At 36.4% G+C, this 18988-nt stretch overlaps 1 protein-coding gene across 3 annotated transcripts in view; it reads right to left on the reverse strand.

The window, feature by feature from the left end:
* The window catches only part of PDE1A (phosphodiesterase 1A), a 285493-nt gene extending 273573 nt beyond the window's left edge, over positions 1 to 11920 (reverse strand). For all 3 annotated transcript variants that reach the window (XM_065931885.1, XM_065931884.1, XM_065931883.1), the window contains exon 1: positions 11463 to 11920. In XM_065931885.1, coding sequence (XP_065787957.1) covers positions 11463 to 11515 — 53 coding nt within the window. In that variant the 5' untranslated portion in view covers positions 11516 to 11920. The remainder of the gene's footprint in view (positions 1 to 11462) is intronic.
* Between the last annotated feature and the right edge of the window lie 7068 nt (positions 11921 to 18988).

An 18988-nucleotide genomic window follows, 5' to 3' on the forward strand; every position in this document is an offset into this window, starting at 1 on the left:
CACAAGAGTTCCAGAAAAACATCTACTTCTGCTTTTTTGACTATGCCAAAGCCTTTGCCTGTGTGGATCATTTTTCAAGAGATGGGAATACCTGCCCATCTGACCTGCCTCATGAGAAATCTGTATGCAGGTCAGGAAGCAAAAGTTAGAACTGGACATGGAACAAAAGACTGGTTCCAAATCAGGAAAGGAGTACATCAAGGCTGTATATTGTCACCTGCTTATTTAACTTATATGCAGAGTTGCAGAGTACATCACGAGAGATGCTGGGCTGAATGGAGCACAGGTTGGAATCAAAATTTCCAGGAGAAATATCAATAACCTCAGATAATGCAGATGACAGCACCCTTATGGCAGAAAGTGAAGAAGAACTAAAGAGCCTCTGGGTGAAAGTGAAAGAGGAGAGTGAAAAAGTTGGCTTAAAACTCAACATTCAGAAAACTAAGATTATGGCATTTGGTCCCATCACTTCATGGCAAATAGATGGGAAAACAGTGGAAACAGTGACAGACTTTATTTTTTTGTGCTCCAAAATCAGTGCATATGGTGACTGTAGCCATGAAATTAAAAGACGCTTGCTCCTTGGAAGAAAAACTATGACCATCCTAAACAGCATATTAAAAAGCAGAGACATTACTTTGCCAACAAAAGTCCATCTAGTAAAAGCTATGGTTTTCCCAGTAGTCATGTGTGGATGTGAGAGTTGAACTATAAAGAAAGCTGAGCACGGAATTGATGCTTTTGAACTGTGGTGTTTGAGAGACCCTTGGACTGCAAGGTGATCCAACCAGTCCATCCTAAAGGAAATCAGTCCTGAATATTCATTGGAAGGACTGATGCTGAAGTTGAAACTCCAATACCTTGGCAAACTGATAGGAAGATTCGACTCATTAGAAAAACCCTGACTCTAGGAAAGATTGAAGGTAGGAGGAGAAGGTGATAACAGAGGATGAGATGGATGAATAGCATCACCAACTCAATGGGCATCAGTTTGATCAAGCTTCGAGAGTTGGTGATGGACAAGGATGCCTGGCATGCTGCAGTCCATGTGCTCACATAGAGTCGGACACAACTGCGTGATTGAACTGAACAGAAGTTTTTACTTACGACTCACATTCTATCAAAAGCTATAGGAAATACAGAGATTCAATATGGATTCTAGCCTCAGGAATCCTACAGTTTTGAAGAAGAGGTGATCTCCTTAGGTAACTATAATAGACTGAAGTAAAACATGCAGTGAAAGAGATACAGATAAAATGAAATGGGTCACAGAATTAGAAACAATTGAATGTAGCTGCATTGTGAAGCCAATGCGTAATTAGTGGGCAGAGAAATTACAGACTTTTTTTTTAATGTTTTTTCTCAAAGACATCACCACTGGAATTGTTATAAGCATTTGAAATCTTCATTAGAGATCGCCAACAAACAGGTGGTTCAGATTGTCACATGTCTCTGCTTTCATCCAAATTTTAATTTAATGATACAATTTAAAAAGTTACTTGACCTATTAGAATTTTCTTTTCATTCCTTAATTAGGACTCAGAAAATTGCCACATTTGTATGTTGAAGATACAATCCTATTGTTTTTTATTACCAGTGGTCTCTAAACAATTTGTTGTAAGCTCTTTGATCCTTAAAAGTGTCAAATTAAATATTCATATTTTTAAAGCTGAAGTGATGATTTTCATAATAAAAGTCCATGACTTTCAATGCCTACCAAACACTTGGTTAATGAGTATATAATTAATATTTAAATATCTGTTTTGATTTAATAAACAGTATGTCTAAAAATATCATCTTAAGATCCTAAAAGCTAGAGTCATTTCTCTGATAATGAGTGATGTTGAGCATCTTTTCATGTGTTTGTTAGCCATCTGTATGTCTTCTTTGGAGAAATGTCTGTTTAGATCTTTGGCCCATTTTTTGATTGGGTCATTTATTTTTCTGGAATTTGGCTGCAGGAGTTGCTTGTATATTTTTGAGATTAGTCCTTTGTCTGTTTCTTCATTTGCTATTATTTTCTCCCATTCTGAAGGCTGTCTTTTCACCTTGCTTATAGTTTCCTTTGTTGTGCAAAAGCTTTTAAGTTTAATTAGGTTCCATTTGTTTATTTTTGCTTTTATTTACAATATTCTGGGAGGTGGGTCATAGAGGATCTTGCTGTGGTTTATGTTGGAGTGTTTTGCCTATGTTCTCCTCTAGGAGTTTTATAGTTTCTGTTCTTACATTTAGATCTTTAATCCATTTTGAGTGTATTTTTGTGTATGGTGTTAGAAAGTGTCCTAGTTTCATTCTTTTATAAGTGGTTGACCAGTTTTCCCAGCACCACTTGTTAAAGAGGTTGCCTTTTTTCCATTGTATATTTTTGCCTCCTTTGTGGAAGACAAGGTGTCCGTAGGTTCGTGGATCTATCTCTGGGCTTTCTATTCTGTTCCATTGATCTATATTTCTGTCTTTGTGCCAGTACCATACAGTCTTGATGACTGTGGCACTATTATCAGAGAAATGCAAATCAAAACTTCAATGAGGTACCATTACACGCCAGTCAGAATGGCTGCCATCCAAAAGTCTACAAGCAATAAATGCTGGAGAGGCTGTGGAGAAAAGGGAGCCCTCTTACACTGTTGGTGTGAATGCAAACTAGTACAGCCACTATAGAGAACAGTATGGAGATTCCTTAAAAAACTGGAAATAGAACTGCCATATGACCCAGCAATCCCACTTCTGGGCATACACACCGAGGAAACCAGATCTGAAAGAGACACGTGCACCCCAATGTTCATCGCAGCACTGTTTATAATAGCCAGGACATGGAAGCAACCTAGATGCCCATCAGCAGACGAATGGATAAGGAAGCTGTGGTACATATACACAATGGAATATTACTCAGCCATTAAAAAGAATTCATTTGAATCAGTTCTAATGAGATGGATGAAACTGGAGCCCATTATACAGAGTGAAGTAAGCCAGAAAGATAAAGACCAATACAGTATACTAACGCATATATATGGAATTTAAAAAGATGGTAACGATAACCCTATATACAAAACAGAAAAAGAGACACAGATGTACAGAACAGACTATTAGACTCTGTAGGAGAAGGCAAGAGTGGGATGTTCAAAGAGAACAGCAATGAAACAAGTATACTATCAAGGGTGAAACAGATCACCAGCCCAGGTGGGATGCATGAGACAAGTGCTCAGGGCTGGTGCACTGGGAAGACCCAGAGGGATGGGATGGAGAGGGAGGCGGGAGGGGGGATTGGGTTGGGGAACACGTGTAAATCGTATGACAAAAACCACTACAATATTGTAAAGTAATTAGCCTCCAACTAATAAAAATAAATGGAAAAAAAAAAGAAAAAAAAAAAGGACTTTTCTCTTGACCAAAATAAATAAAATTGGTTTGAAATATGGGTAAAAAAAATAATAAAAAAAAAATAAAAGCTAGAGTCACCAAAATAGCAAAAATTGACACAAATCTGACTCAGAATTAACACTTCTTCAAAACAAAAATATGACTCTAACAGAGCACGCTTGGGATGTTTCAAAGATAACTCTGGAAGCTTTATCATCTTTTCCTTCAAGTGCACTGTAGACTTGCCCCTACACTTGCAGCAGCTCCAATTCAGGAAATGTTGGATTTTGCTCAATTAAAGATCATGTCCAAATGGACTTAATCAAATATATAAATAAACTGAAGTTTTCCCATGAGAACTATTGAAATTATGTCATGTCGAGTCACAGAACCAGAGACTAGGTTTATAAATAATGCAGACTTCTTTAACCTTGTTCTCTGTAAACCAACAGGTCATTTTTAAGCTTACTAATATTTTTTCATTGCCATTATTATTATTTCTCATTGCTTTTTACCTGAACACTATAAGTAATAGGCTGATTATTTCAAATTTATTTTCAAGTAAAAAAATTTCAAGATAATATAAACCATAAAATTATCCCCACTAGATCATTTTACCTGCATAATCTTGATTTTCCTCATTTCAAACATTACAAACATTTGAAAAGCAGTTTCTAAACAATACCAATATACAAGATAAATGCAAACAACACCAAGCATCTCTAGCTTAGAAAATAGGACTTGCATAGCTCCCTAGTGTGAAGTGCTTTCTTGTGTTTTAGCTATTCCTTGTTCCTGGATCCATGTGTGTGTATGTGTTAGTCACTCATTCATGTCCAACTTTTTGCAACCCCATGGACTATAACCCTCCAGGCTCCTTTGTCCATGGAATTTGTCAGGCAAGAATACTGGAGTGGATTGCCTTTCCCTTCTCCAGGGGATTTTCCCAACTCAGGGATTGAACCTGGGTATCCTCTATTGCAGGCAGATTCTTTACCATCTAAGTCACCAGGGAAGTCCTATATCCAAAATTATTATTTATGAATTTAATACTTCCTCATGAAGTTGCCTTGAAGATTATATGCTTGTATCTTGTCTAAAAATATGCTAAGATTCTAATGAATGGTAGCTCTTAGTATTAATTTTAATATCTACTGCTGCTGTTACCACTAGTTGTAAGTTTATTAGAAATAATTTAAATTTTTGTAAATTGTGGATAAAGTAATAGTATGGGAGTAGATTACTCATTGCCTGACTTCAAAATGTATAACAAATTATAGTTTATTTGTGATAACCACTTAAAAATTAGAGCTACTTTTAACACAACTGGAAAAAAAGGCTCAACAATGTCTAAGATGTTTTCTTGATAAATATTTTCTGCCTTACATTCAAATGTATTTGTTGTTTTACTCTGACCTTCAGGATTTATTTTGAAGATCAATTTGTAATTATTTCTTCCTTATAAGTCACACAATGACTTCTGACTAGCAGCAACAGTGTCTTGACAGCAAAAATATTAATAAATGTCTGTTATAAAATATATTTGTTCTATTAATTAGCAATGTGTCTGATAATGTCATAAACTTTAAATTCATATCACTTTGTCTATTTTCTAGAAGTAGTTTTCACTTTTATAGCAAATAGAAATAAATGCAATTATTTTTTTCTATCAATTGTCACTTACTTTAAAATTATCATTTATTAAAGAAAACCCTTGAACCTAAGTTTCCATTGCAAGTCAATTCAACTTCCTTTTTCTCTCTTAAATAAATGAATTCACAATCACTTGTCTTAGAAACAAAAACTGGCAAAATATCTTCATATATATAAAGTTGTATTAAGTTTTGGGTTTGATTTACATAGAACTTTTTCTTAGGAGAAAATACAGTTCATAAAAGAAAAGGTATTTAACATACTCTACTATTTCAATAGTTAATAAATTTTTTCTATGTAAGTTTCACTCTGATAACTTTGTACTATATACATTTCTATCTGAATCACACGTTTTTGGGTGGGTGTGTATGTGTGTGCATTCAGTCGTGTTTTACTCTTCTCGACCCCATGGACTGTAGCCCACTAGGCTCCTCTGTCCATAGGATTTCCCAGGCATGAATACTGGAGTGGGTTGCCACTTCCTCCCCCAGGGGATCTTCCCAAACCAGGGATTGAACCTGTGTCTCCTGAGTCTCCTGCATTGGCAAGCAGATTCTTTACCACTGAGCCACCTGGGAAGCCCCAATATATTATACTACTTCACCAGCTAATTTTTTCTATGTAATTTTCACTCTGATGACTTTGTACTAAAATTTCTGGCTACATTATACAGAGTGAAGTAAGCCAGAAAGATAAAGAACATTACAGCATACTAACACATATATATGGAATTTAGAAAGATGGTAACGATAACCCTATATGCAAAACAGAAAAAGAGACACAGAAGTACAGAACAGACTTTTGAACTCTGGGGGAGAAGGTGAGGGTGGGATGTTTCGAAAGAACAGCATGTATATTATCTATGGTGAAAGAGATCACCAGCCCAGGTGGGATGCATGAGTCAAGTGCTCGGGCCTGGGGCACTGGGAAGACCCAGAGGAATCGGGTGGAGAGGGAGGTGGGAGGGGGGATTGGGATGGGGAATACGTGTAACTCTATGGCTGATTCATATCAATGTATGACAAAACCCACTGAAAAAATAAAAAAAATAGAAATAAAAAAAAGAAAAAGAAAAAAAATAAAATAAAATAAAATTTCTGGCTAAAGTACACATTTTTTGTTGAGGAAGTGTTAAAAAGAAATTAAAGCACAGGATATTATAAATACATATTTATGAGATGAAAATGTCAATATCAATAATGTATGAACAAAACAATTTCTTTAAATTTTGAAGTGAGTTTACATTTTATGTTACTTGTTCCCATTTTCTATTATTCCCAAAACACTGAAGTAAATGGCTCTGAAACATTGAGTAGAAAACTGCCTAGAAAACTATTGTAAATCAACAAAGTGGTGAGGTATTCCACCTTATTACTGTTTAAAATTTTTTTTTAAAAATCAGCAATATTACAGATTACTTACTCCTATCTGAAAATCAGGAATGTGGTGTCACCTCTGAAACTTCTGAACTAGCTTTAACACCGATGTTAACACACTAAGCTTAAATGTGGGACTAAATAAAAACGATTACACTCCAAAAGGTATACAATTTTAAATATGTAATAGATATTTTATGCTATTTCTCTATAAAGCATAGATCACAACCTTGAAATAAAATTCAGACCCAGCAATAGTGTACTAATCACCCCCATTAGGTACACAAACAAAATTAGGACTGCCTTTCTTTTCCTAGGCATCTCACTGCTTTCTACAGCTCCATGTGAAGAGAATATGCCTGCCAAAAACACACTCAGAATTCCTCTGCTAACAGCCACTTGTAAAAATAAAACTTTGAAAAGGCATAAAGAGAAGAAACAGCATGTTCTAAATGCTGTGAGGAACCCAACATGATTTTCATTGGTCTTGGCCCCTGGCAGCCATTCGACTTGCACTTTACTGTCTCAGCTCCTGGATTCATCGATCAGTTCTCAGTTCTAGGGCTGAGGAAGAACCATTTGCATGATTTCATTTGTAGCTTTCTCATGCTACTTCTAATGTAAAGTCACCACAAAAGTAACATCCACTTTTGAATCCTGAGAGAGGTTCAAAAGGTTGTTGGTTCCAAAGAAAACTAAATAAGGCTTAACATGAAAAAAGTTTCAATTTATTTTTTTAATTCATTTTTCCTACATACTTCCAGAAAGGCTTTGAAGCAACAAACAGAAAAAAAGGATGCATATATAGTAGAATTTGATAAAAATAAAATATCAAATCAAGTGGGGGAAGATAATTATAACAAAAACCCAGACTTATATATTTCATAGCAGTGTAATTCAGGTAAGAATTATTTTCACTGATGCAATTTTATTACGAGAAATAGATTTTTCTTGGTATCAAAATCTAAGTTTGAGTAATATTCTGGGAATATAGAAAGCTCACTAAGCAATATAAGCATGCAATAAGATGGAAGTATCTTCAGCAATTCTTTTACTGAAGTTAGACAAAGGTACTTCATCTGAAATGTGCTATAAATTGATGAATCTTTTTATATAGGGAGATTAATTGTAATTACTAGAGATCAAACTCTGTGGTAACACAGAAAAAGAAGTTTTTAAATGTCTAAAGAATGTGTGTATCCGAGAGCTCTAATATCAAGGGCTGATTCAAATCTTAGATTGTTAAAGATCTATACAAAGTCATTTTCTAAGTGCTGAGGAACAAACTCAGTGTTGTTGACGGAAAACACATTAATATATGTTTTGTAATAGTGTTTCCTTCCTGGAAAATTATAAAGCCTAAAGTGTTTCTCTTGAGTAAAGGGAGAGTGATTTCTCTTACAATTCTGAGCGGCAAGAATATCAGCTGAGTGAGCCACAAAATGTGTCTGCGATGCATCATTTCTATACGCTCCAGGCTGAACAGTCTCATTTATCCCAAAGTAACATGCAAAATGTGTGAACGTGTACATACAGACTCCAGCCTTGGCCATAAAGGAAGCCTTGTCTTTGTTCCTTGCTTCACAGATCTGACATGAAAATGTATATCTAATTTTCCATGGAAGGCTTTTAAAACATGGATTTGATAACCTAGCTGTGTGAAATGATTTGGGAATCAGCACTGTGGGAGACTAAGACATTCTTAGAGACAGTTTCTAAATAGCATATAAGACTCCTCCCAGCCTTCCCAATAGCATACCAGCCACGGAATTTCAATATTCATTATCTCCTCTAAAACCTCTCAGCTAATTTTTTACACTTGATGGATGATTTTTATTAGTTGAAATTTAGGGAGATCATGCTGATGAAACATTAATATTAATTCTGTCTCAAAAATTAAATTTAAAAGAAAATCTTTCTCTTAGAAGAAACTAAGACAATATTGTAAATTGTACTCCAATAAAAACTAATTAAAAAATTAGAAAATGAAGGAAATATAACATTAAAAAATAATAATAATATAAAAAAATATTGCTCTTATCTTTCTCAGTTCACTTAGGGGCCAGAATTAGTTTTCACTGAAATTTGTCTTTTCCATTATAATTTCCCAAGATGTTGTTGTCTTCTTTTTGGTACCCATCACCTGTCTGTGTCATGGTTACCTAGATACACGCTAGACGATGTGCTTTGTAAGGGCAGGTAAGGTTGCTTTTTTGTTATTGTGTCTGGCCTCTCCAGTGGTGCATGCATACTCAGTTGTGTCTGACTCTTTGTGACCCCAGGGACTGTAACCCACCTCTGTCCTTGGAATTTTCCAGGCAAGAATACTGGAGTGGGTTGCTGTCTCCTACTCCAGGGGATATTCCTCACCCAAGGATCAAACTTGCATCTCTGGTATTACTTGAATTGGCAGGTGGTTTCTTTACCACTTGGGAACCCTGGCCTCCCCAATGCCTTAGCCCAGATATGGTCATGTCTAGTTGAGCAGAGAATGACAGGTGAATTGAATTAAAGTTGTGGGTTCAACTGCAGAAGAAAATAGCCTGTATATAGAAATTTGAATGGTGTCAATATGTCAGATGTTTCTAAAAAAAAAAAAAAAATCCCAGGCTGATCTCTTAAAGACAAAAATTTTAAATGAGTTTTTTATAAAAAATAGCAAAGATATTTCACAAAATTTCTATTAAACTTGTAACAAGCACATATGAAACAATCTAGCACAGATTTGCATACAGATTGAGAACAGGTGTGCAAATCTCTTAGCAAGTGGGGTGTACACGGACTCTGACCAGAAAAGGAAGCCTAGAGAGATGTCTCAGTGTGAAAGGCTGGAAAGCTCAGGGTAAGGCCAAGGGAACAGGGGAGCTGGAAAAGGAGGCTAACAAAGAAAATAAAGTGGGACATGGGATAAGAGCCAAAGGGGCCAAGAGAGAGTCAGTCGTTCAGTTATGTCCAGCTCTTTGCGACCGCATGGACTGAGTCTGTAGCCCACGAAGCTCTCTATCCATGGAATTCTCCAGGCAAGAATACTGGAGTGGGTTGCCATTCCTTTCTCCAGGGGATCTTCCTGACCCAGGGATAGAATCCAGGCCTCCTGCACTGCTGGCAGATTTTTTTACTGCCACCAGAGTTAAAAAGGGTGGCTCTCTAGTCTGAGCTACCAGATAAGCCCAAAGACGCCAAAGGAAAGCTTAACCCATTTCTCAACTTGCCCAAAAGCACAACTAGCTATTAGAAAGCCCATGCTGCATTTCACTAAAGGACAGCCTAAAACTTTCTGAGAAAGTGTGTCTAGTCATTTGGATTTTTTAAGATACTCTCCACCCTCCTTTCCTTCATAACAGTCATATCTTGATAAAAGCAAAGCCAGCTGTCAATATGCCAGTAGACCCATGATTTCACATCTGGCCTTAACCTGTGTTCAATCAGGAACCTATTTCAGCACTTGCTTGAAATAATTGCCTGGGTAAACGTATAGCCTCTTTGGTAGCTGTGTTTTCTCTTCTAGGTCATCAGTCTCGTGAAACAATCATTTGAATTTACCAAACTGTATTCTAATCATCTGGACAAAGAATCCCACCTTCCACAAAGGATCTGCTCTTTATACAGAAGAGCAGCACACCTGAATTGCAATCCCCCTGAGAGCGGCACCTTAACATAGCATTCGTCGGGAGGGGACAAGGATTTGGCATTAAAGCAGTGAATGACCACCTGCCATCAACAGTTCCACAATGGGATAACACACTTAAGTTGATGGCTAAGTGCATCTGATTTTATCCAAAACAGCCCTGCCTTCCTGAACTTCTGTAGGTACCCTCTTTAAGTGACGTCTCAGTGGGGTTGAGTTTGGAATTGTCTGTGCAACTTTCATGCCTCCTGAAGTCACACGTGCGCTTGGAAAGAAAATAATAGTGAACTGCACGGGAACTGAAAGAACGTTTCCAGCTCCTGCCATGGGAAACACGGAGCTGAATACACCTTTTGGATTTTTGGTTAAATTTACAAGTGCATATTTAAATAGACATATAATGTTAAATTTGTAATGGAGATTTGAAAATATCTTCAAAAGATTTTAAAACAGATTTGAGCTAACATTTTGTTTTAAGCATTATGAAAGTATATAGATATTGCTAGCAATACTGTAGTAATGCTTAATTAATACATAAGAATGGAAACATTTTATATATAATTCTATTCCTTGAAGGCCCACTCACTATTTAACATCCACAGAATGTCAGGAATTTTATCCATAAACTTCAACAACCCTGTAGTTAATTCAAGATCAACAGCCAGTGACTACAACTTAACATTTAGTGTTGTTAACATGTGATATCTTTGCTATATTTAAGATAGTATCTGGGGGGAGGCCCAAATTTGATATATGGTTAACTTTAATTCCAAATTCTGGATTCTAAATTACATAACAGGTAACTAAAGAATCAAGACAGAAGAAATTGCTGTCTCCTAGTGAAAGAGTCTCTCCCCCCTCAAAATAAAACCTTAGCCCAATCTGTTATGTGAGATCTACATTCTGCCTGGGCAAAGATTCCACCCCAGTACAAAATATCTCCTATTGCCCTGCTGTTTCTTTAACTGCTATACAGATACTCCTAAATTAGCTATAAAAGGTACATACTATAGTACAATAGCCATCAAGTTCAAATTTGTCTCCCCATACATTACTGCAAAAAAGCATAGGATTCACAGCATTAAAATACTACTTCTGAGAGAAATCAGTTGAAAGAACCACACGTTTCCCATTTACAGGGCTATGCAACCACTAGAAACAGCAAGGGATTGCATAATGTTTCAAAAGTTTTTCTAGTGCTATGTCACTGAAGTACATGAAAAGCTAATACGTTTTTAAAATACATCTTGAAAAACTGACAAAAGCTTGTGCTTTGGGTTTCAGAAAATAAAAATTAAAAGAACTCCTTCAGGATGCATGAAGTTACACTTTAGGCACAGTCTTTATTGCTTTGTTATAACTTAGTGCCAGAATTCACAAGTTAAGGATGAAAAAGAAATTATTTCTCCTGATAGCCCTGGAGCCATCTAGGATACATCATGACTTACCTAAAGATGGGTCTTTGGAGATGCTTCCTCCTGATTGTGACATGGTCATCCATTTAAAGGTGAAAGTTTAGCTTGTTCCTGGAAACCACTCCAGAAATCCAGGGAGAGAATGTGGAAGCTTATCCTGATCTATTGTCCTGCAAGGAGCCCAGAAGGCAAAAGTGGTTTCCTCTTTCTCTTTTTGGGTGCTGGGAGAAAACTTCCCTGCTCTCTGCCAGCTGAGTAATGTGTCCATAGAGGCCACATAAGACAGGCACGATGGGGCACTCCCCCACAGAGCAGGGTGTGCGGAAACACCAACAGTCACGTTGACATGGGCAAGGGACCTGCACGGGACCCTCGGAAACAGAGCAAAACGACCAGAAACCTTCCTACCCCTGTGGCACCCAGGTAGGAGCTCCCTAAGTTATCGCAGCCATGAGAGCACTCCTTCCACATGCTGGTCAAGCTCGGAAACGCTAAGTCCCTCCCTGTCTTTAAAACAGCCCGTTCAGAGGCTCAACTTTTTTTCTTCAAAATAAAAGTTGTACAGCTGGCTCAGCAGTCCCATGTGAGTACCCTCAGAAAGTTTGTTCTGTTAAAATAAGAACTGTATACAAATTAATGAAGAAAGATGGGCTGAAGCTGCATGGCTGGCTTTGCTCCGAGAGATTATAATTATTTTACAATCTTGCTTTTATTCATGCTGGATCAAGTGTGGAGACAACTCATCATTTTTGGCACTCATAACCTAATAACCTACACTTGGCTAAAGTCAAAGATGCCATTTCAACTGATAGAAGCCCTGTGAAGCTGGCCAGAGCTACAGAAGTTAGAAAAACAAAAATTGCTCAATTCCACCAGTGACACTGTACCCAAATGCAGCTTTTCAAATAAGAAAGGACACTGCAAAAAGATATGGAAACACGCACACACATCATACTTTTTTCTTTAGTTCCCAAAACTCCCTAGGAACCTAAGGTTTTTATATGATAAAATCAAATTTTAATTTATGAAAATAAAAAGGAAGAAAAGTAGGCATAAGAGAGAAGCTGTGAACTGAAAATAAACAGTAAAAATTGTTTTACTTGGAAGACAGACTCACACTGTAGGGACTTTTGTTCAAGTTACAAATAAGGTGAATCCTCATATTTTAATATAATATTCTGGAGACATTCCTGTATCTAAATCAGTAACAAATTTCTTCTCAATCAGTAATGTCATGAGATTCCAGGCTATAGGTTTGTTATGAAAAAAAAATTCTCAAAGCATGATTAAATGTTTTAAAAGTACACATGTTAAAAGGAGGATAAACTGAGAAACACACATGTTTTCACTGAATGATCCATAAAAATAAGATTTAAATGTCACAGAGGGGGATATGCTCTATATGATAGCAGTCTGTAGCTCTTAGCACCCTCCAGATATGTCCACAGAAGCAAGAACACCTTTCTATTTTCCTCGCACAGGAGAGACAAAGAAAAAGGGAATTAAAAATAAATCACCGATTACATTGAGCAGTTCTAATCCATGCTAGGAAATGGAATCAGTCTGAGAAAGCACTGAACTAAAAATAAAATAAATGGCTTCTAGTCCTAGTTTTATGAATATGCTGGGCCATTGTAAGAAAATTTCTTGACTTATCTGAACTCCAGTTTCTGTTTGTAAAATAAAGTTATATTAGTTGAATTCTATGTTCCTGTCCAGCTTTAGTCATTCCAACAGACTCTCTAAGTATGATTAGTCTGCTGCTTGCAGAGATACTAGCATGGGCCTTATGGTACATGATACTCCAAAAAATACATTTTCATTATGTGAAGTAATACATAAAAAGGAAGACAATTTTATATTATATATTTATGTAGCTATTATGTATCAATGCAATTATGTATAAATTAAGGTTTTCTTCACCATCAATAAGGATTCAATCATAATTTGACATGTGTGCAATATTACAGCTATATCCAGAGACCATCTACATGTAAACTGATATGCCGAACTTAGGGTAGTGGCTTCATTACAACCTTATGCTTTTGCTTTCTTTGTATATGTAATAGCACATTACAGTGATCTTCTGGAAAGATTTCTGCATTTATGGATGGCATTCAATTTCTGTACTCATGGTTTATCTATATCACTATTAATTTAGCATAAATATCCCTGAGGAACAACTCAAGAGAAAAATAAGCCTATCAACTTTTTAAAAATAACTTCCACTTTGTCTACTTTGATTTAGAAAAGTGTGATGACTTCTTCATTAACGTGTTAGAAGGAACTCAACAAAATACTAACAAACATCTAGCCAAGGTACAATTCAAATGACAAGCAAGCATACAATCTTACTTGAGGCTCAAAGCCTTGATTATTAACCACAGAATCTGAAAGCTATTAAGCTAATTGCAGAAAATCCATAACATCATTGTTGCATTAGGTTCATATTCTTTTTGCTCTGAAGTTAAAGTAGAAAACTTATATTCTCACTTACATCAAGCACTAAATTTATTTTAAAGTCCAATTTTAAAACTTAAGGATCCATAAGAAGATAACAGTAAGTTAAATAGTCACTTGACACAAAGAAAAATATCTATTTCTTAAAAGTTTTCATTAACATTTTTTCAAACAGCATTTAAACAATATTGGAAAGAAAAGTTTGCTTTATTAATTTAATGTAGTATTCAATAAGATGAAATAACCTCACTGTTGTTGCTTAAATTCCAAAAATATAGTCTTTAACACAAGTATACTGCGAAAAATGCTAAAACTTATCATACAAGCTGTCTCCTATTAAAATATGCTAAATATAGTATATTTTGAATAGTTTTTCCAGGAGTTGGCTGTCAGAAATTGTTTTTATATTTTTTCTATTAAGGTGAACTCTCAGTGTGACTTAGCCTAACACTTTTACCACTACTCTGCACACACGCACACACCCGTACATATACCGGCACACTTCCCCCAACTCAGCACTGTTAGACTCTTATAATAGGTGCTCAATAAGTATTTCTTAATGTATTAGAATTCTTAGCATAACACACAGAACATATCTATCATAAGCAACTCATTTTATATGAAGAAAAACATGGATTAACTTGCATGATTTTTCCAACCAAGTAGATACTAAGTATGTCATGGCATTTTGTGTGAAGCCTCGTGGAAAATGATAAACTTTACTTTTCCTTGTTTTTTGATTGTAACAATCTATTCTTTGACCCTGTTTGTAATATACAAGAGCTAAACAGCATGCAATAGTATAAAAATCATAGAGTATTGTGAATATGTCAGTCCAAGAACTGGAAATTGAGTACAGCTACTGGCTGTTACCTTACCGCAGAACTCTACTCAAATATCAGTCTGAGACAAAGAGGTTGTGCTTTTTTCCCAACACAATTCAATTAAGCACAATGTTACAAGTTATATGTTTAAGTGAGTTTTTAAATTAAGTGGAGAAAGAGGAAGGAAGTGCAAGAAAGAAATGATCAGATGGGATTATAGATTTTCTCGTTGTATACATACGATATGAGTTAAAATTTTTTACAGGTTTCACACTGATGATGAAGCTGGTTGATGGATGGTAGAGCTGGGATATGAACCCAGATGCCGTGTTCCTGAGCCCCTGCTTTTACCCCTACTGAGTAGGGGTAAAATGTAGGCATTGGGTCCTTTCTGGGCTATCATCCACATTCTAAAGAGAAACAAAAGAAACTAATCCCTCTGATGAGTGTCTATTCTTCTCCTAATCCTCATCTTTACTTAAACATCACTGCATGACCCGTTATGCTTCCAATACTTACAAGAGCCCGCCCAAGAAATGGTCTATGGATATCGAGGTGAAATAATCAATGAATATGTTCTACAAAGATCTGAATGGAAACTCTTTTCCATTACAAACAGCCTTGAACTAATGTCAAGGAACACATATTTAAATCCCAACTTTAGCAGTGATATCCTCTTCAATGCTATGAATATCTCTTTCTTTACCAGCCAAACTAAAATGTCAGGCTAGATGACCTCTAAGATCCTTTCCAGCCCTAACTTTTTGTGACTCTATAACTGACATATGATAAGATGTCAAGTTATTTAAACTTAGTGTCCAAGCAAGAATAAACTCTGTAATCATTTTTAGCTTTTCTTGACCACAACAAGGTCATGCATACCACCAGAATACTTTCCGTTACTGCTGTTGTGAAATTAAAGCTAACATACTACTATTGAATGCGCAACTACATATTCATTTTTCTAATTAGGCAGTTTTCTTTCTTTCTATAGCTTCAACTGGGAACTAGTCATTTGAATGTGAGTTCCAGGAAGACAAGGGTTGGTGCCCGTTGTATTCCCTATGCACAATATATAAGAGGCATGAATGTGTGCTCAGTCACTTCAGTCGGGTCCGACTCTTTGCAACCCTATGGACGGCAGCCCACCAGGCTCCTCTGTCTATGGAACTCTCCAGGCAAGAACACTGGAGCGGGTTAACCATGCCCTCCTCTAAGGATCTTCCCAACCCAGGGATCAAACCTCTCTCTGTCTCCTGCATTGCAGGCGGAGTCTTTACCACTGAGCCACCAGGGAAACCCATGTAAGAGACAGTCATGGCTATTTATTGAATGAATGAACACAAAGTGCTAATTAATGCTACCTCATTATTTTCTTGTATATTCTTTTTCTAAAAACTTGGGCATATCTGGTAAATGTTCAGTCTTATGTATTTCCTCCAACCCACTATTTTTCTTCAAAGAGGTATCTGAGTTTATAGACAGGCGGGCTTCTGTGACCTTTCAGTGGCAGAAAAAAGTGAGCCTCAAACCCAAACCCACAGGTTCCTGCCATCCTTTGTGTTCTCTGGAATCTGCAACCATGTCCTTTAACTGTCTGGTCACTTCACTCCCTGCTGACATCTACTGCTGAAATCTGTAGCTGGTCTGTTCCATTGGCTCAGTTTGGGAACGGTGGTCATCTCCTCATTGAGCCCAATCAGCCTTTACCGCAAGACTGCTGCAAGACTCTCTAAGCCTGTCTTTCAACTTGGCTAACATTAACCCCTCTCACCACACTGCATGAGGCAAATGAATGCCTGACAGACTGGGAAAAAGGAAAGATCATGTACATCAAAATGAAAGAAAGAAAACCACACTGTTCCCATTATGTTGTGAAGCATTCTTATTCATTCATTTCAGTGGGTACATAGTGAGTAACTATACCACGATATCAACCATCTGCCCTATCTAGCCCTCACCTACCTATACTTCCATCTCGAAACCCTAACATTTAGGTCAATTCTTCCCTAGCCATATCGGCATTTTGTTCCTCAAACACTCCACCGTCTTCCCTGCCTTTTCTCCATGTACTGTTCCCTCTGCTTAAAATGTTCTTTCTCCTGCTCACTGCTCATATGTAGCTGCAATCTCCCCTCCTCACAGAGGTGACTCCTCTGACAAGCCCATATGTATTTTATATACCTTCAGTTCTCTGTTTCTCTCAAAGCAAGTATCATAGTTTGCATTATATTCATTTACAAATCCATCTGTTCAATGAATGAACATGTCCATTCTGCAGCATACAATAAACTGAGGAAAAGATCAGAACATCTAACTGTTCCTGACTACCTTAAAATTAAATCTTCATTTTTTCACCACATTATCCCTGCTCCTGGCCTGCTTAAAAATGATCTGTCCTTGTCACTATACTGCACACCTGTAGCTTACATAATATTGTACAACAGCTATACTTCAATTTTAAAAATATTGTTGGTCCTGTAAATAAACCTCTTATTCTAAAAAATAAATAAATAAATCTAGTCAAGTTACTCTGAAAATGTGTTTGTCCTCATGTGTGTCTGTAATAACCTAAAAATAAACTCACTGATCTCTTGCAATGCTTCAAAACATTTTCTGATTACATACGTGTTCCATCTTAAAATATTTGTCATTACACTTCTTCAAATCAGAAACTCTATTTATCTGAGAATAAATACAATAGGAATATTAATATTGACAAGGCAACTAAAAATCACTTTGGAAATAGTTCTCAATTTGACTAAGAAATGTTTTCTGCCTTAGGGGCAAAAAGCACCTACCTAGCTAAGAGATTTAAATTAGATTTGCTTATCTTGTGTGTCAAACTTAACACTTATTGGTCATTTATTCAATAAAAAATATATCAGAATTATTTTCTAAAATTAATTAACAAAGAAGACCAGGTTTATAGCTTCAAGTGGCTAGGAAAAACTGTTCTTCAAATTGGCTAACCCTTTAGCCTGGTGTAAGAATAGAGCCTTTTCGGTTCAAATAGTAGGACAAATTCCTCTTTGTCACTGAACTATACAAACAGGTCAACTAAAGTTTGATTGGTTCCACTCAGTACGCACACAAGTTCTGACAGCCTTTAGTGCTGGCAGTTATTCAACTTCCTTTGAATGAATGTGACATTCTGTGAAAATATCATTATCAACAACAACAACAAAAAGAATCATTTAAAAAATATTCTCACAGCCAAACGCCAAAACACCAATGTGTATCAAGCAACATCAAATCTACTATAAAAGGAAACGGCTTTTGCATAGTGAGTAAACATAGTGAATAAACATTACAAAAAGAGACCTCCTTAATATAAAATGCCCTTTGAGTCAGAGGACTAAGAAAGAGATGGTTGGACAGAGGCTTGAAGGATGAATAGATATTCAACAAGCAGGCTAAGAGGAAAGGCAAGCTGGATATTTTCATCGCTAAGCATGAGGCAACAACACGGGATTTGGAGGGCACACTACGACTGAGGCAGTGTGAAGTAAATCCTATCACATTATCTGTAGAATCACAGACTCCACCATCACAAAAGAAGTGTGGTCACAATTAGGAAAATAATGTGATATCACGGTTTAAAGGCGTATGAGTCAAAGGATTTCATCACTCTCCAAATACATCAAAAATGTTATCTGCAATTTTTCAGTCAGTGGAAGTTGTCCAAAGGTAGTTAAACACCGAGGCTGGTTGAGTTTCCTTGTAGGTCTGAAACTCATCACTAAATCATTAACTTAGCATCAGTACTGAGTCATCATTACCAGCTTTCCTCAATATTTTAAGCTTGGTTTCAACATGACTTTAAATCCAATTAGCAGTTTTAAAAAAATCTGTCTTAAGCTTCCAGTAATGCCTATGAATAAATGTGTGGAGTTACCACCAAGAAATGAATCAAATCAATGTCAGTAAGTGGAAAATTCCTAAATGCTAACCTATCGACTCTCCAAGATTTTAGAATTAGACAGAAATAGAGATAATCGTGACTTTGAATAGAAGCAATCACTCAGTTTGCCAAGCTTATAATAGTATGTGTGGTAGGTTCTATATATTGATTAGGTTCTATATATTGATAAATAACTCAAATGTATTTGCTTACACCTTTTTAAATAAAAACTATCTTATTTTATAATAACTATAGGCCATACATACTTTGTACCTTTACACCCATTCATTTCTCAAAAACCTCAGTCCAGCTTCAGCTTTTCTTTCTATTTCTGCTGACTTTCTTCTACTCCACATCCACTGAAATGATCT

Source organism: Muntiacus reevesi, chromosome 3, assembly GCF_963930625.1.
Source record: "Muntiacus reevesi chromosome 3, mMunRee1.1, whole genome shotgun sequence".
Lineage (NCBI taxonomy): Eukaryota > Metazoa > Chordata > Mammalia > Artiodactyla > Cervidae > Muntiacus > Muntiacus reevesi.